At 45.9% G+C, this 27928-nt stretch overlaps 13 protein-coding genes across 13 annotated transcripts; 5 read left to right on the top strand and 8 right to left on the bottom strand.

Moving 5' to 3' along the window:
• Positions 1-541: 541 nt before the first annotated feature.
• N7478_010639 (ankyrin repeat domain-containing protein) lies at positions 542-1176 on the bottom strand (the record flags this gene model as incomplete). Its single annotated transcript, XM_056926853.1, has 2 exons — positions 542-1098; positions 1152-1176. 2 exons carry the CDS (start codon positions 1174-1176, stop codon positions 542-544), a joined length of 582 nt encoding a protein of 193 aa, XP_056776223.1.
• Positions 1177-2342: 1166 nt separating this feature from the next.
• N7478_010638 (uncharacterized protein) lies at positions 2343-2528 on the top strand (the record flags this gene model as incomplete). The annotated part of the gene is made up of 1 exon (XM_056926852.1): positions 2343-2528. The coding sequence occupies one exon, from the start codon at positions 2343-2345 to the stop codon at positions 2526-2528; it is 186 nt and encodes a 61-aa protein (XP_056776222.1).
• A 1419-nt stretch (positions 2529-3947) lies between these two features.
• On the bottom strand, positions 3948-4893 carry N7478_010637 (uncharacterized protein; the record flags this gene model as incomplete). The annotated part of the gene is given in 3 exon segments (XM_056926851.1): positions 3948-4523; positions 4691-4866; positions 4884-4893. The coding sequence occupies 3 exon segments, from the start codon at positions 4891-4893 to the stop codon at positions 3948-3950; spliced, it is 762 nt and encodes a 253-aa protein (XP_056776221.1).
• Positions 4894-5241: 348 nt separating this feature from the next.
• On the bottom strand, positions 5242-5711 carry N7478_010636 (uncharacterized protein; the record flags this gene model as incomplete). Its single annotated transcript, XM_056926850.1, has 2 exons — positions 5242-5615; positions 5669-5711. 2 exons carry the CDS (start codon positions 5709-5711, stop codon positions 5242-5244), a joined length of 417 nt encoding a protein of 138 aa, XP_056776220.1.
• Positions 5712-8952: 3241 nt separating this feature from the next.
• Positions 8953-9853, bottom strand: N7478_010635 (uncharacterized protein; the record flags this gene model as incomplete). The annotated part of the gene is made up of 2 exons (XM_056926849.1): positions 8953-9366; positions 9611-9853. 2 exons carry the CDS (start codon positions 9851-9853, stop codon positions 8953-8955), a joined length of 657 nt encoding a protein of 218 aa, XP_056776219.1.
• A 1928-nt stretch (positions 9854-11781) lies between these two features.
• On the bottom strand, positions 11782-13135 carry N7478_010634 (uncharacterized protein; the record flags this gene model as incomplete). The annotated part of the gene is made up of 2 exons (XM_056926848.1): positions 11782-12125; positions 12181-13135. 2 exons carry the CDS (start codon positions 13133-13135, stop codon positions 11782-11784), a joined length of 1299 nt encoding a protein of 432 aa, XP_056776218.1.
• Positions 13136-14275: 1140 nt separating this feature from the next.
• On the top strand, positions 14276-15435 carry N7478_010633 (uncharacterized protein; the record flags this gene model as incomplete). The annotated part of the gene is made up of 2 exons (XM_056926847.1): positions 14276-14871; positions 14940-15435. The coding sequence occupies 2 exons, from the start codon at positions 14276-14278 to the stop codon at positions 15433-15435; spliced, it is 1092 nt and encodes a 363-aa protein (XP_056776217.1).
• Positions 15436-16463: 1028 nt separating this feature from the next.
• Positions 16464-17525, top strand: N7478_010632 (uncharacterized protein; the record flags this gene model as incomplete). The annotated part of the gene is made up of 1 exon (XM_056926846.1): positions 16464-17525. The coding sequence occupies one exon, from the start codon at positions 16464-16466 to the stop codon at positions 17523-17525; it is 1062 nt and encodes a 353-aa protein (XP_056776216.1).
• Positions 17526-18220: 695 nt separating this feature from the next.
• Positions 18221-18934, top strand: N7478_010631 (uncharacterized protein; the record flags this gene model as incomplete). Its single annotated transcript, XM_056926845.1, has 1 exon — positions 18221-18934. One exon carries the CDS (start codon positions 18221-18223, stop codon positions 18932-18934), a length of 714 nt encoding a protein of 237 aa, XP_056776215.1.
• A 579-nt stretch (positions 18935-19513) lies between these two features.
• Positions 19514-20167, bottom strand: N7478_010630 (uncharacterized protein; the record flags this gene model as incomplete). Its single annotated transcript, XM_056926844.1, has 2 exons — positions 19514-20079; positions 20131-20167. 2 exons carry the CDS (start codon positions 20165-20167, stop codon positions 19514-19516), a joined length of 603 nt encoding a protein of 200 aa, XP_056776214.1.
• Positions 20168-23277: 3110 nt separating this feature from the next.
• On the top strand, positions 23278-23664 carry N7478_010629 (putative C2H2 finger domain protein; the record flags this gene model as incomplete). The annotated part of the gene is made up of 1 exon (XM_056926843.1): positions 23278-23664. One exon carries the CDS (start codon positions 23278-23280, stop codon positions 23662-23664), a length of 387 nt encoding a protein of 128 aa, XP_056776213.1.
• Positions 23665-24774: 1110 nt separating this feature from the next.
• N7478_010628 (uncharacterized protein) lies at positions 24775-25341 on the bottom strand (the record flags this gene model as incomplete). Its single annotated transcript, XM_056926842.1, has 1 exon — positions 24775-25341. One exon carries the CDS (start codon positions 25339-25341, stop codon positions 24775-24777), a length of 567 nt encoding a protein of 188 aa, XP_056776212.1.
• A 391-nt stretch (positions 25342-25732) lies between these two features.
• N7478_010627 (velvet factor family protein) lies at positions 25733-27431 on the bottom strand (the record flags this gene model as incomplete). The annotated part of the gene is made up of 2 exons (XM_056926841.1): positions 25733-27192; positions 27284-27431. 2 exons carry the CDS (start codon positions 27429-27431, stop codon positions 25733-25735), a joined length of 1608 nt encoding a protein of 535 aa, XP_056776211.1.
• Positions 27432-27928: the final 497 nt, after the last annotated feature.

Raw genomic sequence — 27928 nt, 5'->3', positions numbered from 1 at the left:
GTACTAATATCCATCTTCCTTCAACTGATTTGCCTAATAAACACAGTTCTGCCCTATTTATTGGGTTGTAAAATTTCTCAACATTAACCCATGTGAAATATATATCTCAGACTTCAGGCAATCATAGAGGTATAACACGTCACGATTTCTAGCAAATGACAAAACCTTCGATCTCCGAATTTGATCGCGACTGCAGATCTTGCAGATCTTCCAGAGCCTCTGAGGCACTTGGGTATAGATATCCCGCTGTCACGTAGTCTGGTAATCCTAAGGTTGGTCAGGTTGGTGAAGGCGGGCCACGTGGAGACACTCCGTCACTCTGCGGTCGGCCCGCGCATGGCCATGGGACGCGGCATCTTCCCAATAACCTCAAACAGCCGAGGGAATTGACCTTTCAATATAGCACCATGGCCTTCTAGTCTAGTCATATTTCAACTTCCGGCTCTGTGGGTGGACGTGGTATGGTCGCTTCATGCCGTCCCTCTGCAGCCCGGCTTTCGTGTTCTGACCTAAGGAGAAAGACCCAAGGCTTCCAGGGCCTTCAATCAAGACAGCTTCGCGCCAATTGCGCGATCAGCCTTCGGTTCGACGTGAACGTTGCATACTGCAGGAGGGAGCGGCCTTTGGTGTCGCGCTGGCTCACCATCGATTGTGGATGAGAAACCAACAGCTCAAGGATCGCGTCGCGTCTGGGGTCGAAGCCACTGTACGTCTTGGCCGCGAGAAGCAATGCGCTGTCCCCTGCAAAGTCGGGGCGATTGACATCGAGAGATCTGCTTTGCAAGAGGATCTGAACTGCAAGATGATCGTCGTATATCACCGCCAGATGGAGCGCAGTGTGACCTTGGCCATCTGTGATGTGAACATCGATTCGCGGGTCACCCAGAAGTAACTCCAAGATCTCGTGCTGTTGATACTCTAGAGCCGTGAAGAGCGTGGGTTGGCCCTTCGGTCCGCTGCTGTTGACATCGATGCCGTGCTGAAGGAGTTGAATCACGGCTTGCATATCTCCCCGAGCAATTGCAAAGAACAGTGCATTCTGAATAGACTGTCTGCAGCAATGAGCAGCGGGATGCTCTTCATATGGTGGCGAAGAGCCTGGTAGGATAGGAAGTTAGCAACCGCACTGACACTAGAATAAGATGACCAACCGATGGTATGGAGGTGGTGCGACATCTCCGATATATAGTGAGAGGCTGTTTCGGATGAAATGATGGTGGCGCCGAACAGACTTGTGGATGGAGGAGCAATGCTCAACCTTGCAGGCCCGGCCGAGTATTTATAGGAGGTACTATGCTGACCATATTCAAGCAATGTCCCTTCTTCTGGCTGATCCGCTCTACTTTACCTTTGAGCATGATGGAATTCGGTTGGGTAGAACCGCGGAAAATGAGGCCTGTGGAACAGACAGGCTGTTCCCAGGAACTCTCGTGCTCCCAGGAATCTCCATGCTCTTTGCCAGAGACTGACATGGAGTGTATACGATTAGTGGAAATGGTGGTCCCACACGGCGGATCTGGGTTCCCCTGAACGCGAGGAAGCTATCTTTCTTTTGCTTCCTCGCGCTACGTATTGTATCTGGAGTCGACTATAGCTTTCTTAATATTGATAATTCATTCGGAAGACACGTTACTCATCAAACGATACGTGAGATTCTCACATTCAGCACCATTCATTTTATATTTCCATTGGCCTTTGTGCTGTCCCGTGACTGAAGAAACATACTGGAATCCAGAGTGCTCCTAGGAGCTGATGTTGAAATACTAAGCCTCAAAAGATGGCCATGACTAAACTTTAAACGATCGATAAGACCGCTTCAGGCCGAATTATTTAAGAGTCAATAATATCCCATCCTCTCGCCTTCTTCTTTAGCTCCGTCATTCTTTTTTCATTGCAACCTCCCCACTAGTAAGGCCTAACAGTGATGCATCATAAGCTTTCAAGCGTACCAGAGAGACCTATTGCTCCAGACACCATCCATCATCGGCGTACGTGTCAACATGGTATTACTACTCAAAATCCCCCTTTTCAAGAAATTCACTAATGGGCAAGCTTAGCTCAAGGGAGCAAAGAATCGGAGAAAGGCTTTAGATCCTCAAATCCATCAAACCAGGATTCTGAGCACACTACATATATTTTGAGGCCATCCGGCGACCACTCTCTTCCCATTCCTGTAGCTAGAGCCACTTTCTCCTCGAGACTTCATGGGAGCTGGAGAAAAGAACCAGGATTTACCAAATAAGAGAAAGAGAGCAACAGAATCTCCAAGCCAAGCACGAAAATTGGCAATCTCCCAAATGCACCGAAAGAGGCATCCAAGATTGTCAGAAATCAGCACCAAAATGATTCACGATACGATTCACTACCTGCAAGCGGTAGCTGATCACATCTCGGCTCCCGACACCACTTCCTCCAGGGAATGGGCCACAATGCATTTCGCCACGCAAATGCTCCAGAGCAGATTCGAGCAGATTCTTGAAATGGAAGAAATAGAAAAAGGCAGTGCCTTTGGTCGCAATGTGTTGTAAATCAAAGGAAGATTGATTATTATTATCATCTAGAGGGAAATATGAGGCTATATATACAACGAGAAGAACAAGTTGATTTCCAATCAACTTGATTCTTCGTATAGATATTTCGGCATTAATTCCGATGGGACGGCTTGGTTCCTGATCTGCACCAGCCTCATATTACAACAATAATGAGATATCTTGGGCGGTGAGCTTGAGTCTCCATCACCCATGAAAACATTCACCAGAGACCGGGACTAACTAAACTGACAATCTGCTTTATATTCAACCTCAGTGGACCAATTCTATAGATCACCACAGTCTGAATGGAATAACATAGCCTATCTTTGTACTCTTAGTAGAATTTCCAGTAACATAATACTGCCATTGATATCTAAAAGCCCGAAATTGGCTCTTAAAACAATCTCTTGCATCCCATCCAAATTCTCCTCCAAGAGTATTTTAAAGGCGCAATGCATAAGAGTAAGAGAAGCCAAAGGATCAGTCCTCCCATTAAGCCAAGCTCCAGAGCGACGGTGTCTAATAAAGACATAGCTAGATACCGATTGGGTACTTGGGTATCGTATTCAGACTACCAGGGGGGTACGTTCACATGCTATCACGCTCAATATGTCCCAACTCCATATCTGGTTGAATGACTGGGGCCGACCAGGACTTTTGAAAGGTTATTTCAAGGGATCTGTTCAATTAGCTTAGAAAATTAGACAGAAGGATAGGGGTCTCACGCTTTGTACCAGTAACTCTTCAATAATGACTAGCAACTCCTGAGGGTCCCTCTATGGGATCTGCTCAATCAGCTTAGAGAAGTGGACAGAAAGATGGGCGTCTCACGGTTCATGCCAGTAGCTCTTAAATACTTGTAGGCAGCCTATCCTATTTGTCATAATCAGGGAAAGAAGCATTTGTACAGAGGACTTCAATCTATATTTGAAAGAATATAAATTGAATTTAACCTTCTCCTTTCTAGCAGACGTAAAATTCGTGCTTCAATTAAATGGCAAGCCACCCGGAATGACCTCGTTCTGTGCAGGCGAGCGTCTCTTCGAGCTACGATTTCTCTGGCTAGATAAACCTCAATGTTGATACTTTCAAGATCTCTGGTCCAAAATCAAGTTAAATTTTCAAAAGTTATAACGAAGTTCGCCACCAAGACTCATCATCAAATAACCCTATCAGTTTGCGAATTGGCGAGGTATATTGTGATCGTCAATTGTAGCCATCATTGGGCCTCCAGAGTAGCACAGTGGCTCTTCATCCCCATTTCGAAAAAAAAATCAGTCTACCAAGAAACCTGCTGATATTGCTATATTGGCGAGTCTCTCGCTGTACCGTTATCACCTATTTGACCTAACCCAAATCATAGATCCCACTTAGTAAGACGCAGCTGCACGAAATCCCGGCAAGATGACTAGATCATTATCTAGATAAATTAGAGCTGAGGTATAATTCGGGATGAGGAGTATCACCTCGTCTTCCATTTTCATAATCCTCTTCCTTTTCCCGAATCTCTAAAATTGACCTCGCGTTCTCCAACTGCTCTCTGTTTGCAATGACTCGCAAGTGGGAATAGGGGAGCTGAAAATGGCTTGAAGGCAGAATTTGAATTAATTCGGCAAGCCATTCGGCTTTTTTGGCTTTAGGCAGGCATTGACGGTAAACTTTCATCCACAGCTCTTGGAGCTCATCATATGAAAAATCGTTCAGTAGATTGGTGAGAGGATCGATTTTGGGAAAGTCGACAAGGTTTTTCTTCACCTTCCATTTCCGGAAAATGTGAGTGATCAAAGCTTTTCTTTCATTTGGCGACAGTAATCCGATCGCCTTTAGAATATCACTAATAGGGTCTTTTCGCGGACGGGCAACATCGCTGTAAATCTTGTTGATAACGGACGAATCGAGCTGAGGGAGGATATCAAGGTACCAAGCTCGCAGGGCCTGGGTACAGCTCAGTCGGGCTTTTTGTACCATACCGATAGTGCTTTTGGTGCGAGACTAAATAAATATGTCGATATTTGAGAAAAGTAAAAGCTGGCGAGCGAATAAAAACTTCTGTCGGGTATTTGCTTGTAGAACTATGCGGCACCCGGTCGTACTTTATATTCGGTTTTTGGACAAAGGGTGTTTTCAAAAAAGAAAACTGTATAGTTTTTAAGAGAAACTGGCATTTGACCAAAACCCATTTCTCCTGTATTTGGGTAGCTGTAAAGATCGAAGCGTTCCAGAACACATTTGCAGTGTGGTGTGTCTCCTTCCTCAATTATGCGCAAATCTGGCAAGGTCCAAATAGGCTGATAAAGGCTCACGGCGATGATTGCCAGTGGGCCCTCGACCAACGCTTTAAAAGATTCATACTTGAGCGCATTCTGAAAGAAGGGTGCTGATCAGAAACATCTGACATTCCAATTTGGCTCGGTCATCGTGAAAAGCCTTGCTAGTAGTTCTCTCTTCTTACTCCGTTCCTTAGAACGGATCGGTATTCAAGGCTGGCGACCAAGATTATACATGATGCATCTTGTTTTCGCGCATGGGGCCGTTATTCATTCATTTGTTACAGATTATTAAGTCTCAATAGAGTTCATTTCCAACGTTTCTGGTTGGCACAAGCCAAAATAGAGGTCGCTCAATATAGGGCTTTTAGAAAGCCATTCAGAACTTTCATTCAATTATATCTTCCCTGCGGACTCCTTTCAGACTAACCAGATGGAACATCTTACATGAATTCCAGCAATAGCGTCAAATTTTCTCTAAAGGGGTCCACCACTGCTGATGGAAGCTCTAGCAGATGGTTTGTTAGATCTGCTCCTTGTTCCGTCGACAATATACGAAATATCGAACGACGCAAACGCGCTGGTGGAGGAAATCCGTTCTCAATAAGCAGGATGACTACTTTGACAGATTGCTCTTGGTCTTCGGTTTTTTCAAGCTTTTCGACCACGCTTTGAGGCGCATCCAATAGACTAGCATCGAGCATTAAACATATGTCTTCTTTCGATTTTGCTTCATTGACCGAGGACAGAAATATGTTGACGTATTCAGCGACATCATTGAATTCTATCTTGAATTTCAAGTCCGTTTGCTCGGTAACTTAGATGATATTAGCTAGATGGCTTTGCTTGGTGATAGAACAACCAACATACACCATTTGTCGACGATGGCCATCATATCATTGTTGGGTGCCATTTTGCGGCAAAATTGACGTATTTAGAAACCTGTCTTTGCCGATAATAAACAGCAAGCTACTTTTCAATAGTTAGTCTTTAGCAATTTGAAACATGAGAGGTGTCTAAGTACTGACGTGCTTGGAGTGCAACCAAACAATACAAAGCTCGATGGTGATATAAGGCGTTGAAGATCAAAGGGCTCCACGATGCGGTAAATAGGAGAAAGAGAGCGGAAATCAGCTCTATATATATATATCCCTTATCTTGCGTTTTGATCTAGCAGATGCTTGTATTTGCTTTGAGTTAGTCCTGCTCAACAGTTCAGGCTCTCAGATAATAAAATCCTCCATGATCCCTTCAACACACAATGACCGTGCGTTTTATTGGCATACAGGGGAATGGAGAATATCATGGCACAAAAATACTCAACATGATTTCCAGGTCTCAGTCCGAGGAATCATTGCTTATCATTGAAGCACAGGCTTACTTCCGTTCACGGACCTGCTTCCTCGAAATAGAGCTACACTGTAGAACATTCTAGTCACCCAATAACTTCAAGATCATACATAAAAAGACTAGACTAGACAGGTATATAACATGAAGGGAAAATTTTTAAAAGTTGGAGCCAACATAATCAGCTAAGCATCGGGAATTGCATAACATTATGGTGTTAAACATCAACTAGACTAGGCAGATAAATGATGTCCCTTTAATCCACGGTTGACAAAAGAATACAACCTTGAAACATAGGTATCCATGGACTGTACCACCCTTGCACTTCAGCTTCCTCAAAGATCTCTTCTAAAGCCTTGCACATTAACTAAGATTTTCTGTCTGCGGTGATGGAGAAACTTGTAACTCGATTTCGAAATCCGGACAAATTTCATATGTCCGAAAGGGCGGCTCGTTGAATTTACATTCATTCATAAGGTATTCCCAATATGGATAATAGTGGGCGAGCTGATCACCTGCAGTATATCCGTCAGTAAAACCTTGATATATATATATTTCTTTGACAAATTTGGCAGCAGCGAAGTCCTAATATTTTGTGCTAAAGTGGATCTGAGCTTACTCGGTGTACTGTGTTTATAGTCCTTGCGATGAGGCCCATCCTCCCATTCCTTGTGATGTTTTTTCCATTCTTCCTGTATTTCTTTCGACTCCCAATTCCATCCATTTGTGGCTCCAAGAAAAAACCAGAAAATAGAAGTAAAAACTCTTAGTTGACGATCATTTGGTGAGAATTTATGTTTTTCGACTTCGGCTTGGACTTCATCACGCGCAATATTGAGGAGGACCTCCCACAACTTCTTCTCTTCGGCTGATTTGTATTTGGCTTTGCCCGACACCACTTCAACTGCTCTTAAGTAGTCCGACGTCTGAGGAGTTACTATTTCATCGATGCAACTGTCAGGTTTTCAAGAACAGACAATAGGGGATATATTGGGGGGGGGGATGGTAGTACACCAGCTAGTATCGGAATGCTCAGTCATATTGCCTCAAATAGAGAGTGTGAGAGTAACTGATGAATGCTAAACAAGTTTGCTGAAATCATAGCATCTTATACTTTATTCTGAGAGCACTTTGCCAGTGGCTAGCATAAGATTCAGAATAGTTTGTTTAGTGTGCACTCTTTTTTGGTCCTTGTATTCTTTGATAGGGGTGTGGAGCAGGCCAGAATGCCTGAGGAATGACGGTAAGGAGATCATCCGTCTTTGTAACTTCGATCGCTGGTTGACCGACAAGTGCCACGATACGTTGGAGCGTAAATTTGGCTATTCTGATCAGGAGTAGTTCATATAGGTGAGAGCAAATCGAATGGGTATTTGGTCAGACTCAAATATCACCAATAAGACGGGGCTGGTCAAAGTCGCGGCGAGGTGATTAGTTCGCCATCTAGGGTTAGGACTGGGAATGCGGGATCGATTATGTTATACGATATCACCGCTGTTTTAATATATGTACGCACAACACTAGGCAATACCTGGACGTAAATATTGAATTAAATACATATACTTCTCAAACAATTGACACAAAAGATATCTCTAACTACATGGGCCCAATCCAAATAAAGTTTAAAACTGAAAATCAAAGAGGCTTGTCTGGGGTATTATTGACACCCTCTCACCCTTACTAGCGGAGGAAAGGTAAGGCTGGGAGCTTTTACATAACCCTCTGGCTTTACATGATTGTCTATCTCAGTTTCTTTTTTTGAAAAGTCCTCTATCTCCCGTTTGTGCAGCTGATACCATGGAAAATTGTCCAGAGCGTCAAGGCCGTCAGGTTTTTTCATCAAATCGCTGAGGGTGTATTTTTGAAAACTGTTCCCCAGCTTCGTAGTGAACACGAGCTGATGATAATCGGGATCAATATCATGAGGCATTCGTGCTGTGATGATTCTCAGTGTCACTTTCTGCTCGAGTACAAATAAATTAGCCTCTAGGGAATTTATCTGGGGGTTGAAGAGCGGCTTCATAGTTAGAAAAACTTACATTTTCAGGATGGGTAATGTCTTCTCCGTACGGAAAATCTTCATCTTGGGGGAAACCGAAGCATGATCTGAAAGGACCAATGAGCCACTGTGTAATCATATTGAATAAGCTGTAGGTAATCTTTATTCTTCTTGATTTTAGCTGGTCTTGCCTTGCTTCTCAAATACTCCCACGAGTCTGACATGATACTGTTTCAGGGTTGCGGAAGAGTCTTGCTTTATAACAAGATAGACCGTCGTTTCAACTGTACTGTCTATGTCAAACTACCAATGAGTCCAATATTCAAAACACGAAGTAGGGGTCTACTGCAATAATGGAGATTCTGCTTGGCCACGCCAACTTCCATACGAAAAATCTGCTGCGCGGCTACCATTCTGTCTTTCTTAGTAATGGGCTATGCATTAATCTAAGCAACATCTACAATCTATCATGCTGCTGGCGATTATTTTACTGTGGCTCACTTCATATGTGTTTCATGATGTATAGATCGCAAAGAAATCTCATCTTGGTATATTTCCTAATAACAAGTAAGTCAATATCTATACATTCATCGAAAAATGCCCGGTTGTCGTACCTGGGGTTTATTACCGAAGCTTCCAGCGAATACAATAATATTGGTAAGTAAAATTCCACGTGATATTGGAGGGGTGTGTAATTAATGACATAGAATCTGTTGTACAATTGGCTCGCCAATTCTCGGATGGGGGAAGTAGAAAACAAAAGTATGATAGCATTGGTGGGTGTTCGCATACAGTTTTAGCAACACTTTCAACGCTCCTCGATTCCCCACCATACAAAAAATATAGTGAATTCGTCATTATCTTGAGCATAATGAGCTCGAAAAAGAGTTTTCAGATGCTCAACTGTCTCTATATCTGGCTGTTGGAGGAATTCAGTCAGCTCCATCGAGATATCGAGTGACCAGTGATTGAATGTACGGAACACCAGCGCTAGTTTCAGTATTGTTGCTCGCGAAAGATACTGCAACGCTGAGTCCACAATCTCCTCCACTGAAGCTTTGCCTTCGTGTAATTTTTTGCAGTCCTGACGTAGACGGCACAAATCGGCAGATAGAGGAGGCAGACAAGCAAGATCATTGCGTTGGGGCTGCAAGCTAAGAAGCTTCATTAAGCAATAAGCAGCGGGCTTTTGCCTCATGTTAACGGGGATTGTTTCTGCCATCTGAATTGTGAGTTTTATCCTTACAGTGCCTAGAGCATTGAACTTACTGCATCAATATAAAAGTCACGAATATACCATAGATTCTATTTCGAAAGGAGCGCTCTGCATTTAAATATATTTCTGCGTGCCGTGAGGATTTTTCGGATCATTGCTTATCATTGAAGCACAGGTTTACTTCCATTCTGACTTCAGCCGGAATCGATGGGAATGTTCGGAAAATATTATCCCATTGCTGCAGACTAACCATACGAAGAGCATCCCTCACGCAGGCTATTTTGTGAGTATCGTCTGGCCATTCTTCTGTGAGTGGAATGCAAACTAGCTCAGTTCCCCCTTCAATAGTGCCCTTGAAGCGAGCATATACGAGGGTACAGGATAAAGAAATTTCCGTAATAGACTCATATTTCCGGACCGGTGTTACATCGAGGGGCTCCGAAATGCGGGCTTTTGCAAGTATCTGAATCCACTTTGGCCTTAAATCGTCCATCTCGGTGGTTGAGTGTTTTGAGAACTTCTTCGGGCATTTGAAGACACTTTTTGAGTTATAATATTAGTTTATGTGATGAATACATCTGGATAGTTCATATTCACCGCGACCAAAGCCTTATGATCGGTATTGTGATTAGGTTCAAGCAGGACATCATTAATAGAACGAGCTTTAAAGAAAATACAACGTTTGGGGGAGAATTGAGCGCTAAAGAAGTATGAATGAATATGGCGGGAGATGAAATATTATATGAACGTCAGGTCATGATGGCTTCACCTTCTTAGATCAAAAGAATTGCAGCTCGAGTAATTCTTGAACACCAGAATTGGAGTTAAACAGTGACTAGACTAGGCAGGTAAATGATGTGCCTCTATACATTTGTTGAGTGAATAAGTGTGAAGTATCCTCTTTACGACTCAAAAGACCCTATTCCCAATTAAGCCGACCTCTTTGTGAACAAAGAAATCGGAAGAACAGTAAGTCGATGGCCGCTTGACCAACGAGTTGAACTTGGCACGAACCCGCCGGGTTCGTGCCAAGTCTTCTTCTTATGCTAAGCATGATACTGGTAATAAATGAGTATCTTAGTAAGTTCAGTTTCTTTCCTTCGCTATATTCATCCGAATTCGATAATAAAATATAGCAGCAGCAGCAGCATTAATAACATTGCTGTAGCTCAGATGTACGCCAATAGTCCATCCACTACGTGGTGAAATACCTGGAAAGAGTCGCCAGCAGTGCTGTGTTCTCTTCGTAGAAAACTCCATAACCCCACTTGGCGGGGAAATTTGGATCATCGTGAATTCCTTCGTTCGTGTCACAACGTGCTATGTATGAGAAAAATGTCCAACGCAAATGCGCCAAGCTGGGGTGATATATTCCAAAACAAAGTCATGGATACAATCAATGGTCAGCGGACGCGAATGGGGTTACTGGTGAAAGGATGAAAAAGTCTTTGAAAGCAACTTTTCATCGCATTTCTTAAAAGGATATTAGTAATCTTCCTTGAATCGATCATCCAAGGCACGTCATAAGGAGTGGATACGCTTAGGACCAATTATCAGTCTCAGCGTTCTCTTGGCACTCGGTATCACGTGGTCGTCCCAATTCTATTTTCTCGTTAGGGTGGACAGTCGGGCAGCGAAAAAGGGACCATCCTTGCTTTTGACGAACATACATACGTCGCAGTAGGCCTTTGGAACATGGAACCTCCTGAGACTGAGATAGAAGAAATTTCGTCGCGGCTGAAGCCTATTCTTGATTCTATAAGGAATGAAATTGACGAAGGACAAACGACACATGAGGGGGAAGATGCGAGCGGATGGAGGCATGGCGGGGACGAATTTTCAAAGCTAGTCGATTCGTTGCGTGACGAGATACAGAAAGATCTCAAAAAGCACTCTTTACATGTGAGCTCCAACCGCCATCTTTAATAGGAAATTAACTAATTGATCTGAAGGTTTTTGACAAAGCCTGTTCCGTACGTCATTTCTTCAGAGGCGCGAAAATCGTCAACCCATTTTATCCAACCAAGCGCTTGTTAATTATTCCCATAAATGGCGCATCGACACTGTCAGGCCATCTCCTCCCGATTGATACCTATTGCTATATCGAAGACAGCTCGGCTGTAGTTTCTGGTGAAGATATTGATGTGGTACTCATTGGGTACAAGATATCACAGAATAGTTCTTAACATCTTAACATTTTGTTCATTTTTATGGGATATGAGGGATATGAGAAATGCTGAAAAAAAATTGAAATTGGGATGAAACGAAATAGCTCCACTTTCACTCTACTGACCTACCACCTCCCCGGAGTAAATTGGCAATTGGTGTTTTGTATGAAGTATGTGGCTGGAGGTACCAAGGAAAAAGAAAAAGCAAAGAAAGAAAGAAAATGAGACAAATCAAGCTTGTACACAACCTTTTTCAACAAGCCATTTGCGGGACGGAAAAATTCTGAGGAATTGAGGAATCCTCTCGTTCACCTTCTGGGAAGCCGAAATCTGCGAAGTAAGGATTGAATAAAATTTCGTCCAATGCGAATTCTGGGATTCCGCTATTTTGAAATGATGGCAATTCGTTCATAGGCTGTATGTTCGATTCGACCGTTGACTGGCTTGTACTTGTATTTTGACCAACTCTCTGTGCCATACCTGTGCCATCTATTTCAGTTGTAGATGTGAATACCTCTTGTCTACGTTTGTTCTGGCTTTCTTCAAGGCCTTCAGAGTCGATAGGACGTTTCAGACGCCGTTGCTTGCGATATGCAGCTGTGCACCTTAGATTTAAACCAGCTAGATTGGATATTTGGGTTGAAGAACATACCACAACTCTTCTTGTATAGAGTTACACATTCAGAAAACCACCCCGTTTTATCTACTGCAAAAGTAGACCAGGTCGGCGATTTATTGATTGTCTGTGCTAGCAATTCCAGAGATTCATATTTCAGCTCCCGAAACTGCGTGTGCACGTAGAAAAGGAACGCAAAGGCTCCAGAATGTTTGTATATATGCTCAAATGAGTGGAACTTCAAACCTTGTTCCACTGATCTTTTATTTCTGTTATCAGATCGGTCGATAGCTTGCAGGTATTCACTAATGTGTGGTATTTGTTTTGAAGCAGCGTCTTTCGCATCAAGGCGTAAAAATGAAACACGAGGTTTCTTGTACGCCGACTCGGCCCAATCTAAATATTTTTCCGCAAAAATATAGCGGGCAAGAAATGTGCGAAGTCTTTGGGCTGTAGAGGCACCGCGTAATGACATAATAATGTCAACTTCAAATGGATCCATATCAGTCCAATTATCGAGATACAGAACGGCCGTTTCTGCACGCTTATCGACAAAGGAATGGATCTTTTCACTGAATTGATCTATGATATTCATTATCGTTCTCAGGTAGGTATCCTGCGATGGGGTATTTCGTGGCCTTCGAGTGATCTTATTTGGTATCGGTCTATTTTGTGTTGCATCTTGTCCACGATCTTGCTGCGGTCGCTCAGTCTCAATACGGTCGTTTTGAATGATCTCAGCGGCTCCTTGACCATCTCGTGTATCGTGATTCTGAGATATGTTATTTCGTGGTAGGTTCGAGGTGTCTTCCTGGCTGCTGCTCTGTAATAGTGAATTATCAATCGTAGGCGTCGAGCGGAGGGCGCCACCCAAGCTGTCAAATGCAAACTGCAGTTCTCGACGATGGTGGGAAAGCAGGTCTGAAGTTAAGGTAGGAAAAGAGGCTGATATTATTTCAGCTGCGCGTACAACTTCGTCGATAGTATACATGATGTCGATGCTTTTGAGGAAAGTCCATGGGCTTTCCGGCCTTTTCAAAGACAGCCTCAAGTTGCTGAAGCCCAAGACTTGGCACAAACCCGGCGGGTTTGTGCCAAGTCTTGGACACACCATGAAATAATGGTGTCAAATCATGCATTCGCCTCTGGCATCACCGGACATGTTGTCCAATAACGTCGAAAGCTCCACGTATTAAAACAATCACATGCGTGGAGTCTGCATACAAAGGTCTGAGAGTAACTCATTAACCAATAAGCATTGGGCAGCAGTGGCGCAGCAATTGAAATGAACAAAATTAGGTTCGCTCTGGCCCGCCTTCATCGCTCTGTATAGCGCTATTGGACAATAGGCTTCCAACGTCGTGATTTCATGGGTCCACGTGTACTCCGTGAGATGTTCTATACCCAATGCAACTGTGGAGCTTGTCGCTTAAATATTAAACCGACGAGGTTCGCAATTTGGTACCAATGATGATACAACTAGATGTATGAGGCTAAAGCCAAGCAGGTTGGTCTGGTAATGAGGAACATTGAGATGCGCAATAGGTGATCTAGAGAGTAAAACTGGAATGACTAGTGTTCTCGGAGCCATAGGTCCTAGAAATTCGTAACAGATCGTGGAAACACGCGGATTCAAAACTAAGTCTTTCGTCGCTTGATTTACGCGTCGTATTGCGCATTCCACAAAATACAAATAATGAAATCACAAAAACTTATTTCCCTAAAGAATGTCTTCGATCTGAAAACATCTTTACCAAACATCTGCCGCTACTGTGGCAAACTAACTATCAGAGTAATTGATTTGCCCGATTCTCCCAGTAGCTTTGGGATACCGATCTATTCCTCTTCGTTATGTCGAGGAATTATTTTGGTTGGGCTGAATGATCCTTGGTCTAAGATTAAAAAACATGGGGCGACAGGATCGTCCACCTCTGGGCACTTCGGCGATGCGTTCGCGACCCCTAGCACGTTTCAGTTAGCGCTTCTGGGCGCTAACTTATGTGTATGAAAACACCAGCTCATGATTTGTTGTCCTAGATTTTCGAATATATATAATGAGACTTGTGTCCAGCTACTGGAGAACTCAACGACGGGTTTTCTTTTGATTTTCCCTCCCCTTTCTTTAAGAAATATGTCGGTTACTGTATATGATCTCATGCGGTATCCTAGCCGTCCACCCATCTTTGTCGATAATGAAATCACGGTTAGCAGAAAGCCATGGACGAGAGAATACAAAGACTTCAAACACTCGGATGTGAAGATATGGCCACCTACCATCGACGCCGTTGACAGGTTCCTAGGGCCTCGTCTCGAAGAACCTTCAATTGCCGAATATATAGGCCTTCAAACTCCTGCCTACATGCTGAATGCTTTTAACCATGAGGTAGAAAGTGAAGCTGACGTCACGAGGGACTTCAACCAGTCCATGGTCCCATGCCTTGCCGCAGCTTTTTCTGGACCCACTGCTCTGACTAGTCAAGCGCACGCCTCATCCGTCCTGCCTGGTGGGCCGATGCTCTGGCCAAAATCCCAGATCCCACCAACAGGATCAACATCCTCGTTGATGGTCGATTATCAAATGACGTTACGCCATTCTTCAGGGAGGAATCTTGAGCTAGCTATTATGATAGGGGAGATGAAAAGACCGCGTGTTATCCGTAGGGAGGAATGGCTATCCCAGAGGGACGCTACTACAATAACTTCGAGGCTCCAACAAGAGCTCAGAGGGTATGAACAAACACTAATGCTTATGTTTCCCTTTCATCCGATATCATGATATCACTAACCATGAGCAGTTACGCTTACGAATATAAATGCCCCCATGTCTTTCTATTTGACTCGAGTAGTCTTGTGATTGTGCAATTCCGGGCTGAGGACCGCAAGGATATCAAGAGCCAAGACTGCATTATCGATTGTTGTGTGATACCACGGGAACTAGACAGAGCCATAGAGAACCAATGTACCATGCAGTATGCACTATACAAACTAACGGCAGCGGGATGGAAACGCGGAGCCACAACTCTAGACAGCAGATTTCGTGGCTCGGGGGAGCGAGTACGAGCACAAACGCCGTTGTGTATAGGTGAATACAGACGAGATTACGTATGGTACTCAGGGGAGCCAACATTCTTTGACTCATACAATCGTGAGTGCTCTATCCCTGTTGGATACAAGCGAATATTTCTGCACAGACTTGTCGAGGGGCGGAATGGCCGTCAGAAGCCGGGAGGCTTCTGGGTGTGGACGAATGGACGCAATATGGTGGATGATACTTTGGACTGTTTCATCTAGGGGTAGTGATATATACGGAAGCGTGAAATAGTTTACATTGGACGGATAGAAGTCCTTCAATACAAATTGATGAGCGCTAAGGGCGTCACCTTGGGGAATTTGGCAAACCACGTGGTCTTGGGGTTGTACGTATGTAGTAAAAGGGGAGCGCCTCGAAGGCAGAATGATCTAGCCGTTCAGGTCTTTATGAAGGACACGCAACAAACCATCACACACCATATAGAGTAAAGGATGGGCGGTAATGGGAACTGAAGTTAATTGACACGGCCGGAGAGGTGTAGGGAGGATGATATTGTACTAAATTAGCTGAAAAGCTCTCACAGAAAAACGGCACTCAATCTGGGTGGTGTTCAACGCCCTCCGGCGTAATTAATGTAGGGCCTTGGTTCCCCACTACCGTAGGAAGAACCAATGTCGGAATCGTAGACCGCACATGACTGTCACGGCCATGTGATTGGTACGGCACTTGTATTTGTTAGTAATCTCATTACCTATCAATCAATGTTCCAAATTCGAATACTAAATGGCCAGGAGATATGTGTATTGGAGCCCTGTGTCAAGTTGGAGAGGAGTAGTTTACCACTATTCCTCTCTAGGACTAGTGTATACAGCGCCCGCCCGCATTTTCCATGTATTCCCCCTGAAAAGCAGAGATAGTTCTTCAACCAGACATCAATTCACAACCCTTATGATTGGATCGAATCGTACTAGCTCATACGCGTCCGCGCCAGTCAGACAGTTATGAGCCCGGTCTGCCATACTGTATAAGAGAGATATATCAACGGCATTGCTCTGTATCTCGCAGTGTACGAACGAACCCCTGAGTGCCCCTGAGTCTATCCGCCCGTGGTCAGATTATACCAGAACGCAGATCATGTTTGAACGGCTGGCTTGTCAATGAATCAGAGAGATTCGAGGCCCCGTTATATTGATTGCAGATATCTTTGAATCAGAGAGATTCACTGCAACACATCACGCGTTACGCATAAATCAGAGAGATTATTGCGCTAGAAAGGGATATACTCAGGATGTCCGAATTCGAAAGAGAGGGTCTTGTCTCGGTTCCTTCTGACCAGAAGCTACGTTCGGAAGCCCAGTGGAGAGTCTGGATAGGACATATTCGATCAGCAGCAAATTCGGAAGGAGTATGGGACTATATCGATCCCGAAAAGCCAGATGATGAGATCTTGGAGATCCCTGCTGCCCGTTCAGAGCCGGAAGTCCCTAGAGACAACCGTGGACGACCGAAAGAGCTCGAAGACCTATCCGAAGACGAAATCCGATTATGGGATCTGAAAGTGAGGATCTATGAGAGATCTGAATCAAAGCGTACGAAGCTCTTGAAGACAATGACGCGCCTAAATAGTCTTATTACCCGATTGTTAGCTACCGAACATCGCTATTTGATCGTGGACGAAGACTCGCCAAGAGAGAAGCTTCTAAAACTAGCTGAAATTTTCTGCCCAAAGCCGGAAAGCCGCCAACAGGAGCTTCGACGGGCGTGGAGAGCAATGATTCGATCGCCTAACCAATCAGTTAATATCGATCAGTGGATTACCCAATGGGATTCCCTATTTGAAGAAGGAAAGGTTGCGAAGATTCCCGATTGCTCGCTTGGGGATGCGTTTGCTATCAGAGACTTCCTTGATGCCATACAGAATATCGACGACACCTTCTGTATAGGCTGGAAGCGTGAGTTAAGCAAGCGTACGGACGATCTCAAGTTCCATGAAGTGACGGCGGACTATCGGCGCCGCCGTACGGATCTATCTACGATACCCCAAAGATCAGCGTCGAATATAGCATACACTACTATAAAAGATCTACCAGAAGAGATATTAGACGAAAACGCCTGTCGTACACACTGCCCATGTGGGAGTGGCAATCACCACTATCGCCAGTGCTTCTATATCAACAGAGAGTTGAGACCAGAAGGTTGGATACCTAGAGAAGGAGTGGCAAGGCGAATCCCTGAATTTACAAAGAAGATGAACACCAAGGACCAAGAAGCGATTGAAGAACTTTTGGAAAAGGGAGATTCAGCACATATAGTAGCGGCTGAGCCATTTACCTCTATGATCGTTTTCTAGATAAAGAGAGCAGCGTGCGAACGCTGGGGGGTGTGTCAAGTTGGAGAGGAGTAGTTTACCACTATTCCTCTCTAGGACTAGTGTATACAGCGCCCGCCCGCATTTTCCATGTATTCCCCCTGAAAAGCAGAGATAGTTCTTCAACCAGACATCAATTCACAACCCTTATGATTGGATCGAATCGTACTAGCTCATACGCGTCCGCGCCAGTCAGACACCCTGGACAATTTGCCAGACTTTTCACACTTCTGGTTTTGCCACTGTATTTCCACTTACCGCCCTGGTCAGGTGTTTTGGACGGCGGCCTCTCCTACCAGACCGCCTCACCGAGTTTCCAGGTGCCGAATGCAATAAGAGAATTCAAAATCCGACCCAGCAGACCGATAAGCCCGCCAGAGATCTTAAAAAAATATGTTGCAATTTTAAGAACAGAAATCTCGATTGATATGGGTCCACTTTCTGGGCGAGTATGGTATAATTGACAGTGTAAAACGTGCATTTCAAGTTTTCAACATTTTAAACCTGCGGTGCTTCGTATTAGTAATCAACACCTGTAACTAGGCAGTTAACATTGTTAGGTGAACTTATCCCTTGCCCCAACTTCCATATTCTACATCGCCCCCTTTACCCTACACAACATGGACTACAAGCTTCTGAAAGTGCAATCCTCGGTTAGTTAAATTCACTATCCACAGATGTATAGCAAGGCTAAAACTGCGAAGACCCTCTGTTTTGGCGACAAATCTATCACCGTGAAGAAGGATGAGCTGCTGAACAGCATTCGACCGACAGTATACCGCTTAGAACTCGAGGAGCCTCGTCATGGACTTCCAAGGATGGTTATCGTCAAGCAAGAAAAGCCTGAGCAGGAATATGAGTTTGAGCAAGAGAAAAATGCCTATGAGAAACTACAAGACCTTCAGGGGACTCTAATTCCAACTCTATTCGGTCAAGGATATTTCAATGGGCGCCCGGCCTTAATACTTTCAGAGATTGAAGGCATTACTCTACGCGATCTTGCTAAATTTCAATCAAGAATTTCGGAGAAAATACTTGAAATTTGTCTTGAGGAAGCCTTTGAGAAGCTGAACAACTACGGAGCTGAGTATTGTGATCTAAACTTGGGTAACTTTCTGTTCTGCAACAATGGACAAATAGTAGTTGTCGACTTGGAAGACGTTGAATTTCCTGATCGATTGCATTCTCAGGAACGCAAGGTGAATACAGGGAGTGTGCGTCATTTGATGAGCAGATTCAGAGATGTGAAATACCCACAACGTCCTCCATCACCTGTCAATTGGGCGTCTTGCACTGGGGATGGTGATGATAAGAGCAGCTTAGAAGCGCCCGAACCCTACAATTCCATTATGGGGCTTGTGAATCGGGAGAGACCAACGGTACTTCTATAGTAATATGAAAATCTAGACGATATCATTTACGAGGAAATTCCATTCATCGTGAGTTATTGAGTCATCGCAACTTTGTATGTTTTGAAAAGGAGCTGGTTTGTGGTATCGGGGCAATCGGATAGTATTATAGTGGATAGCGATTAAATTGAAAGTTCTTGATATCCAAAGCCAAAACAAATCATATGCTTTATTCTGCAAATGGAAAGCACCAGACATATTTCAGTAGATGACTCACGAAGAGGACATCTCTTCGACTCAAGATATCAGTAAGAGCAAAAGATAATACCAGAGCATGAAACCAGGCGGGAGGAGAGGGCCCTTTTCAGGCCTCGTTGGAACGAATGGACGTCAAACAATGATAGTGTGAAACATGGCTATAGAATGAAAGTCTCGTGGGTAATGGATACATGGCAACAGCGAAGTCCATCAAACGTTTTGTTCCCTTAGTCGCTTTGATCGTCTCAAATTTGAGACATTTTCACTTGAAAATTTACGTTTCCTTGACCCTATATCGTCGGAGCGACACAACCGAAGCTGACCAACGGGGGAATGATATCGGTCTCCTATTTCCTAAGGACATTAATCCAACTTACCCGTAGAAGCGTAGGCACCGTTCTCGCGCCTTCCCGTCTGAAGAGTGTCGCAGCCCTGCAAATCAAGGGAAGAATCGTCAATCGTTTGCGGTGCCTTCTCATCGGACTGAGGATGATCCGTGGGCAGTTCCTCAATGCGAAGGTCTTCGGGATCATGACTAGTTGAGTCGCAGATCGAAGCTGTAGCAACAGCTTCACACTCATCTGCTGGGTCAGGGAGACTCTCATCAACTAAAGCAGCCCTGAATTGTGGTGAAGTCATGACCTCTGTATCGGCATCAGAACTAAGCTGATCTGTGTCATCGTAGCAATCCTCGTAGATTACTTTAGGAGCCGAGTCAAGTGGAGAAGAACAATTTTTAGGATAAATTGCATTCGACTGCGTGCCCTCGGGCTTTGGAGAGCCGCGCATGTTCCCTTCGGTAGAGGCTGAGCCCAGTGGAGCAGGGTCATCTCCGATCACTATGGGGTTGGCCTCCGTGCCCAACTCGGAGGAAACAACGGAGTCGCGTACACCCACTTCGGGGTATTCAAAAGGTCCAGTGGATACAGCTTCGCAATATTAGTTAGAGAAATCAATAATGCGTACAGAGACCCTCTTACCAAAGGCTTCGCGTTCGTTATCTGTATAAGAGGTCATATTGACAGGAACAAGTAGAAGAGATCGAAACAAATACGTATTGGATGATGTAGGTAAAATTGAGTACTGGATTTGAAATAAAAGGATTTGGATTCTTGGCTGCTATTTTTCAAGAAGACAGCGCGCGAGATATATAGATTGATATCTCTCGTCTGACTGATTATGCCTTGTTCAGTCTGCAAGCTGAGGCGGACTCGCTCAGCCAAAGTCTCAACCTCAGACGGCAAAGCTCCGGCAGGATCACATTCACACTAGGCCTGCCTGCCAATAGTCTCCATGTCCGACGCATAGAGCAGGGGACTAATGTACGAATGAATAGCCTGCCCATCCAATGACTATCCCACAAAACGATGTTGCTATTCCTGGAGGACTGCACATCTGCGCCCAGTGAGTCGATTGAGCTCTGCCTGCCAGTCATTCCATCACCAAAGAGAGCAAATGGAACGCTCCCTACTCATTTCCGGTCCGCATGACGCCGTTGCTGCAGGAGTAAAACATGGTTTCTCATCAATCCAACTTATCCTCTACGCCAATCGATCGTCAAGTCATCGGGGACAAGGCGCACTCGGTATAGGAGGTGATGCGACGGTTCGGAATGCGAAAGGCTGCACGAAACAAGGTACATATCGATATGAATGGATGCTTGCTTGCTTGCACACTGGTTAACAAGGTCTCCTGGTGGCTTTTCAGAGGTTCAGAGATCGTTCCAGAGTCTCGACACGGCCATCGTGAAACCGTGCGATAGTCACAAAAGGATAGTGTTGTCATGTCCGTCACGTAAAATCTCGCGAACTTAGTAAACCACTGGCTGGCCCGAATCCTGGCCGAGACAGTCCAGTCAGATAAGTTGCCCGGTTCAACCCTCGGTCGTCTTCAGTTCCGAAATGTAGCGAACATCATCAGCCAAGGCTGTCAATGCCCTCGCCAGGTATTTGCATCCCCAAGGCAGATTTGAAGACCCTCGGCGTAGCGGCCATGGCCCAGAAGAGACGTAGGGTGGATGGACCTGGAGGCGCGGAGGTTCGGCGATCGATCGACCGACTGACGTGGAAAGGAGAGGACATGTAGTTCGGCGTGGCGGACCAAGGGCAAAAATGCCTCATCTCGAGCGTAATGGCCAGAGCTGAGCGCAAACGGGGCAGGGCGAGGGAAAGCAGCGCAGATTGCGGTCGGGGGCTCGAAAAACCACACAGGACTGGTCGGTTCGTGCGGGCGACCAAGGGGGCGGCGGAGCTCGGTGATCCGGATCAATGGCAAAAATGCCTCACTGACAGGGTGCGTACGGGAACCAGATGGTAAGAAAAAGGAGTGATGGGCGAAACGAGGGCGAAAAACTGTCGCGGCGATGAGGACGACTTTATACAAGCACGCACGGCGACGCAATGACGCCCAGACGCGCTAAGCCTAGATTGGCACGCTAAACTGCATTAAGTAATTCGCCGTCACCCGAGAATACGGAGTATTATGCGATGACGGAAAAGGCTATATCTCACATTAAGTCAGCAGACCTGCGGCCTCTATGGTTACTCAGCCATACTGGCCGCCAGTTGACAGATTCAAGGCCTCCATGATTTAAATCGTGAGAAGGAGTTAATGGAAGCTTGTTCTTCGGTAGATCATCCTAAAAGACATGGCTTGGAAGCTCCGGGACATGACCCTCCTTTCAAGCCAGTATGGCTCTTGAGATCCTCTCGAAGGGAAATTAGTCACAGCTTGCTGAAGAGCCGGAACGTCATATGAACTCGCCCTCAGTGCTCCGTCTAGGTCTGGACCAGATCTTACAGAGATTGTGGATGGGCTCTTCAATTTCATTGGCTTAAGCGGTGCTGAGTGAGCGGATCCCGCAGTGGCGCTCGATCGGCAGTGATCTTTCCCGCTTGTATCCATAGTGACTCATAATTAGTTGACGGGGGCTATTTGAAAGCCTAACAAATCGGGCATGAAGGATGAAAATCAAAAAGGATTTCTATTGTCGATCCGGGGGATCACAAACTAATAGCAAATGCACGTGATCTGGAGGCCACATTCATTGATGTTTTTTAGACGGCTGGTGCCAACATCTCCAGGAGTGCTGTTAATGAACGTTCAACAATGCTGGGGATGATTACTCGATGTAATTTTTCTTGTGGCATCAATATCCGCTGCCGTCTTATCGCGTTCAACAAATAATTCACGAGGATTCTTTGTTTGATAAATTAAAACAAAAGTCAAAAAAAGGGAGGAATACTATCGTTGATTGATGATCAACGGTGTTATTCACCATCCTTACTTCCACCTTTTGCGTCTCGATTTATGGGACGGTCTAGCTACGGCCTACTTGCCTTGCGGTTGCTCAACAATAGCGGAACTTTACCGTAAAAGAACGAAGGACGATCACTCACCAGTAGTGTTAAGTCAAGTGAAAAAGCTATTGTAGGACTCCATCAGTTAAAGTGGACGACGGCTGACTCGGCCCGAGCTTACTAACGATGACCCTACGACGGCGCGTAGAAAACGGCCACGATTGGCTGCTCCTATTCAGGCATCGTGGTGAGGGCATTTTATCCCATGTATGGTGCGAGCGGAATTGTCTGGCGAGCGGGGAAGCCTGTCACCTGAAGCGGTCTAAGGGTCTGAGTATACGATTAAACACCTCTACCCCGCTCGCAACCTAAGTTCTCCGTTCTTGTTCAATAAAAACACCATGAAACTTGGCGCGTATCTCGATTACAGTCATGGGCAGTACGGATGCACTCTTTGTGAAAAGAAATTTGGCAATGAAGCTGCTCTTTACGATCATTGCAGACAAACGAGTCGCCATGCGTGGTGTGAACGATGCTCCCGAGTGCTTCTTTCGAGTTCTGCAAAGGATGCACATCTTCGAGAATCCAATGCCCATAATATCTGTTCGAGCTGTCCTCATTTACTGGACTTTGAGACTGACAATGATCTTGAAGACCACCTAGTCGAGTGTCATCATTACTGTCCGAATTGTGACATCTACTGTGATTCAAAAAAGCAACTTGAAGAGCATGATGTTGAGAAGCATTGCCTGTGCCCGAAGTGCAGTGATTTTTTCCGAAATAAGAACGATTTACAAATGGTACAGTAACAGTGATACCAATGGAAAAATGAATGACATTTGCAGCGGATACCTGACCAGCCAACAGCACCAGCAAAAGCACTACCCTCGAAACATGGAATGCTACGGCTGCTACCAGACATTCAAAACATTCTCTGGGATGGTGATACACCTGGAATCCGGGAACTGCGAGTCGGAGGTGACCGAGGATGAAATTGACGATATTGCTCAAGACTGCTTCCAAAGCCGGAAGTATATTGATGACGATATTGAAGGTGGAGGATGGACTTACGTGTGTCCGAGTTGTACCAAGGATTTTCCCAAGCTTTCGGCGCTTTACCAACACGCAGAAGACGCCGGTTTTTGTTCTCATACAATGAAAGGACAAGGTTGTTTGGCGAAATTGGAACGTTTCATTGCTAGTCGTCTTCGGTAGTGCCGAAGGATGTTTGATATGTTCCGGATTGTAGGCAGTCAATGACATCAACATATGCCCAACATCTGTACCTACGGTCTTCTAATACGAGTGCCGCCCTTAGGGATCAACGTTTGTGAATATACTTCTTAGAAGAGTTTGCAACATAAAAATCGCTTCTTGGAACACGTGCCGCTTAAAGAGCGACCTGGTTTTGTCTGGCCTCGGCAAATGAAACCAACAATTTGCAGAGCCACGCCGAGTATCCCACCGTATCCTGGAAAGCTCCGAGGAAGGGCATGGGGCTTTGTGCACATGGCCGTATATTAATTATACCCTCGAAATTATTCTGAAGTGGTCCGAGGAAGCCGCCGCGATGCAAATGGCACGAGCCGCGAAATGGCTAAAAACGCAAGAACTTGGAGATTAAATGGCTTGCCGGTAAACGATTGGCTGATAAGTTGCCCCTTCTATTCGGTCGCATCCACTGTAAAGGGGGTTTAGCCCCTGCTCTACTGGGTCAATACTATTTTAGGATGATTTTTCAGGGGCTAGAGAATTCTGAAGTGACGAGCTTGGTGTTTCGCCGGCGTTGATATCTACCGGTTTATCAAACCCAATTCTGCGTGGCCTCTAGAGTACAAACAAACAAACAATTCATTAACGCCCGGCGGCTGAGCCGAAAGGGCAACTATCATTGGTCCACTGTACACGCTCATGTGTGTATGCCGTGTCTCCTGAAAGCCCTAATGCCTTATAACATATGACAATTCCAAAAAGCAGTGTCGCATCGAGCTTCTCGTGGGTTAGTAAGTGGGTTAGTAGGCTGGCTTGAAGGCGCTTCTCTAAGTTTTCAACATCCTATCTTCGGCAGTTGAAGCGCGTCTACCATCTATGGCACGAGGTGGTGGGTAGGAAGAGGGTGGGTGGTTAGGTTGGCCGATATGTTCAAGTAGCCTCGAGTCGGCCGATCGCGATGGCGAAACGTATGGAGGCCCGTACTGCCTCAAGATTTGGTGTCCACTTCTGATCATCAGAAGACTGTTTCCCCCCAAGGGCGAAGGGTATGTTTCCTCGGTTAGTCTGCGTGCATTGCAGCATTTCCGTCCGGTGCGCCGTCCACTTCCGACATCAGAAGAGGAAGTACTCCACGGTCTCTCTTGCTTGTCCGCAATCGCATTGATCCGTCTCTGCTACATTAATTCGATGGAGATATCCATTGAGGCTAGCCATGCCGGTTCGGAGCTGGGCCAGTACGGTCGCTTCTTTCCACGTGAGGCGATCATACAACTGCCGGGTGTGTTTGCCTGGCAGTGCGGCATCTACTCGGTTTGCGTGTCTTTCTACGTTCTGTGGTAGTTCATTGGTGGGGACTGCTTGGGATCGCGCAATATTCAATGTGGTCGACTTCATCCTCGGGACGCGTTCTTGTGGGAGGGCATCTTCTCGTGTTGCGGCTCTGGCATGTTCTTTAGCCAGACCTAACAGCTTATTGTTTTCGCTAGTCGGAATCCAGTGGAATTTGATCCGGTTTACATTCCTCTGCAGCCTTCTCATCAACTTGTACATCTGACAAACAAACCCCTGGCCAGACTGTCGTCGAGGGTTCTTTAGCGTGAGCCCCGCCGCTTTGTTGCGTGTGAGCAATGTAATCTTGTAGTCTTTGATTCCCACTACCATTTTCAACACATGTGCCATGGCTGCCAGCTCTGCAGAGAACGAGTTTTGCTCTGCTCTCGCACCCAATGTGATGGAAAAGGGTTTGAACTTTAATTTCCGATTCCGAGGAGGCTGTTTCTCGATTACGACTCCAAATCCCACCAGGTCGTTCCGCGCCGAGCTGCTGACCGCGATCTGTATCAGTCCGCCCGCTTCAATTTGAGGCTCATCTTGTCCATCAATATTGATCTGCAAGCGCTCATCCAATGAGGCCAACGTGAACGGGTTGATTGTTCCCAGTGTCTCCAGGTCAACGTGCTTAAGCGCATCACTACTTGGTACAGCGGCGAGCGATCATATCGCCTGAACTTTCTGATCCGGTCTGTGTGCCATGTCAACTCCATACCCAGCCATCAAAGCCGCGCGACTCTCAGCAGTTAGTCGCGGGTCCATTGACGCTGTACGAACCCTTATCAGGCCACATTCCATTTTGCATAGAATGTTCATCCAAGCCGAAAGAGTCCTCATGAGTAAGTTCCTTAGAAGCGTGCTCGTTGTAGAGGATCCGTTTGCCCAAGACTGGGTCGTAACCAGGACTTGGCGTGCATGGTTCAATACTCGGTTGGATACCGGCGAGATTTTGTAAAGTCGCGAAATCGGTATGAGGGGCTTTCAAATTCAGAATGGCAGGTGGCAAAGAGCCAAAAGTGGGCGTTTCGACACTCGGTAACAAGTTGGCCGGGATTGAATATGGGTTCATCGGATCTGCTATATTCATGTCTATGTAGGGCAGTGCTTTTGACATTTCCATGCGATACGATGTCAGATGGTCCTTCGAAAAGCCTCCACTGGGTTCCATCATGGGCTGTGCCATGGGGTATCCGGCGGGAGTTAATTCATAATAAGACGTCATCGAAGGGTTACGGATATTGGCGTATGTAGTATGGGGCGAATACATTCCCGAAGCAGCGACTGGGGGCGGATTAGGAGGCATGCAAGGAGCAGGATATCGTGTTGGTGTCGAACCGAATGACAGATATGATTGATAGCTGGGTATTTCGTCATGTGACATTGACGCCGGTGGCATCGGCTGCTGGAAGATCGGCTGAAGGCCTGGGAATCCATATTCGGGTCCTGGCGGCCGCCGTTGAGTGTCTCCAAATCCGTATGGGAAAGCCATTGCGCTCCCATTGCCATTTGATCGGGAACGCTCCACCAAGTTTGCGACGTAGCGATCCGGAGCCGAGTGTCGCACGAATGATCCTGCATAAACCGCTGCGGCAGCCCTCTCTTCATGGAAGTCGTACTCTCCCCCGCGTTTAACTCTTCTACGTCTCATACGAGCATCACGACGAATACGAACACGGCATCCTTGCTCGGCATTAATACGACTCAGGGAGGTGCTGGTAGCCAGACCTGGGAACTTCTTCGCACTGTAAACAGTAAAAGGTACTGACTTGACGTCCAGGCGAAAATTCAGGAAGGCTTGAGGAGCACCGTTGGTTTTGCCGACACATTTTGGCAGAGGAAAGTTCGAGTCTTGATCGGCGTCTTTTGCATCCTTGATTTCTTCGTATAGGTGAAAGACCAGTCTATACCGACCCTCATGACGAACAGAAAGATCCGGAAAGATGAAGTAAGCAGCCTGTGAGGGGCGATCGAGGTAAGCAACACCAGCAATGGGCACACCAGTTAATACAGGGCACGACGGCGGACCAGCCACTTGACCGTGGGCGATAGGACGTGCGTACTCCAGAGTTGCGTAAAGGAAGAGATTGGAATTATTTGCAAAGGTAATGTCGTTCTTATGAGCACCGTTGTTAGGATCAGATTCGAAGATTCGCAATTCAACGACTGGTGGTGGGTCCACAGGGCGACGGTCGGCGTATGCTATCTTGTCGAACTGGATCAGCAATATGCTCCTATCATGCGACGTATTTAGTTGAGTGGAAGACGGAGTGTCATGTCGGGGACTACCTACACTTCACACTCGCGCCGCAAGCTCTGGCACGGTCTGGTTGTTGCATCACGCTTAATTTATATATGAGTTGTTTTCCTTCGCGTGTGATGCGACTGACGATGTGTTCCGTCTCATGAAGGGGCGACTTCATGGCAATCCTGGCCGCCATGATGAGTGATATCGGGCAGGGTGATAATTATACATCAGCAGAAAGGGGGATCCAATTTGGGGCCGGCAAGTGATCGGTGAAAAGAGGTGGTTGGGAGTTGTCGGACTAAAGTGGCAGAATTACGGTCATTACTTTCGGGTAACTTCTCGGTAAAAGTGGGGGCCAAGGTCACACTGCGCTCCATCTAGAGGTGATATACGACGATCATCTTGCAGTTCAGATCCTCTTGCAAAGCAGATCTCGAGATGTCGATCGGTCCAGCTTTGCAGGGAACGGCGCACTACTTCTCGCTGCCAAGACACACGGTGGCTTCGAGCCCAGACGCGACGCGATCCTTGGGCTGTTGGTTTCTCATCCACAATCGATGGTGAGCCAGCACGACGCCAAAGACCGCTCCATCCTGCAGCATGCAGTGTTCACGTCGAACCGAAGGCTGATCCAGCGATTGGCGCGAAGCTGTCTTGATTGAAGGCCCTGGAAGCCTTGGGTCTTTTCCC

Source organism: Penicillium angulare (genome assembly GCF_028827245.1).
Source record: "Penicillium angulare strain IBT 27051 chromosome Unknown utg000007l_segment0_segment0, whole genome shotgun sequence".
Taxonomy (NCBI): Eukaryota; Fungi; Ascomycota; class Eurotiomycetes; order Eurotiales; family Aspergillaceae; genus Penicillium; species Penicillium angulare.
The sequence above is the reverse complement of the archived record's forward strand: the minus strand, read 5'-3'. Positions and strand labels throughout refer to the sequence as shown.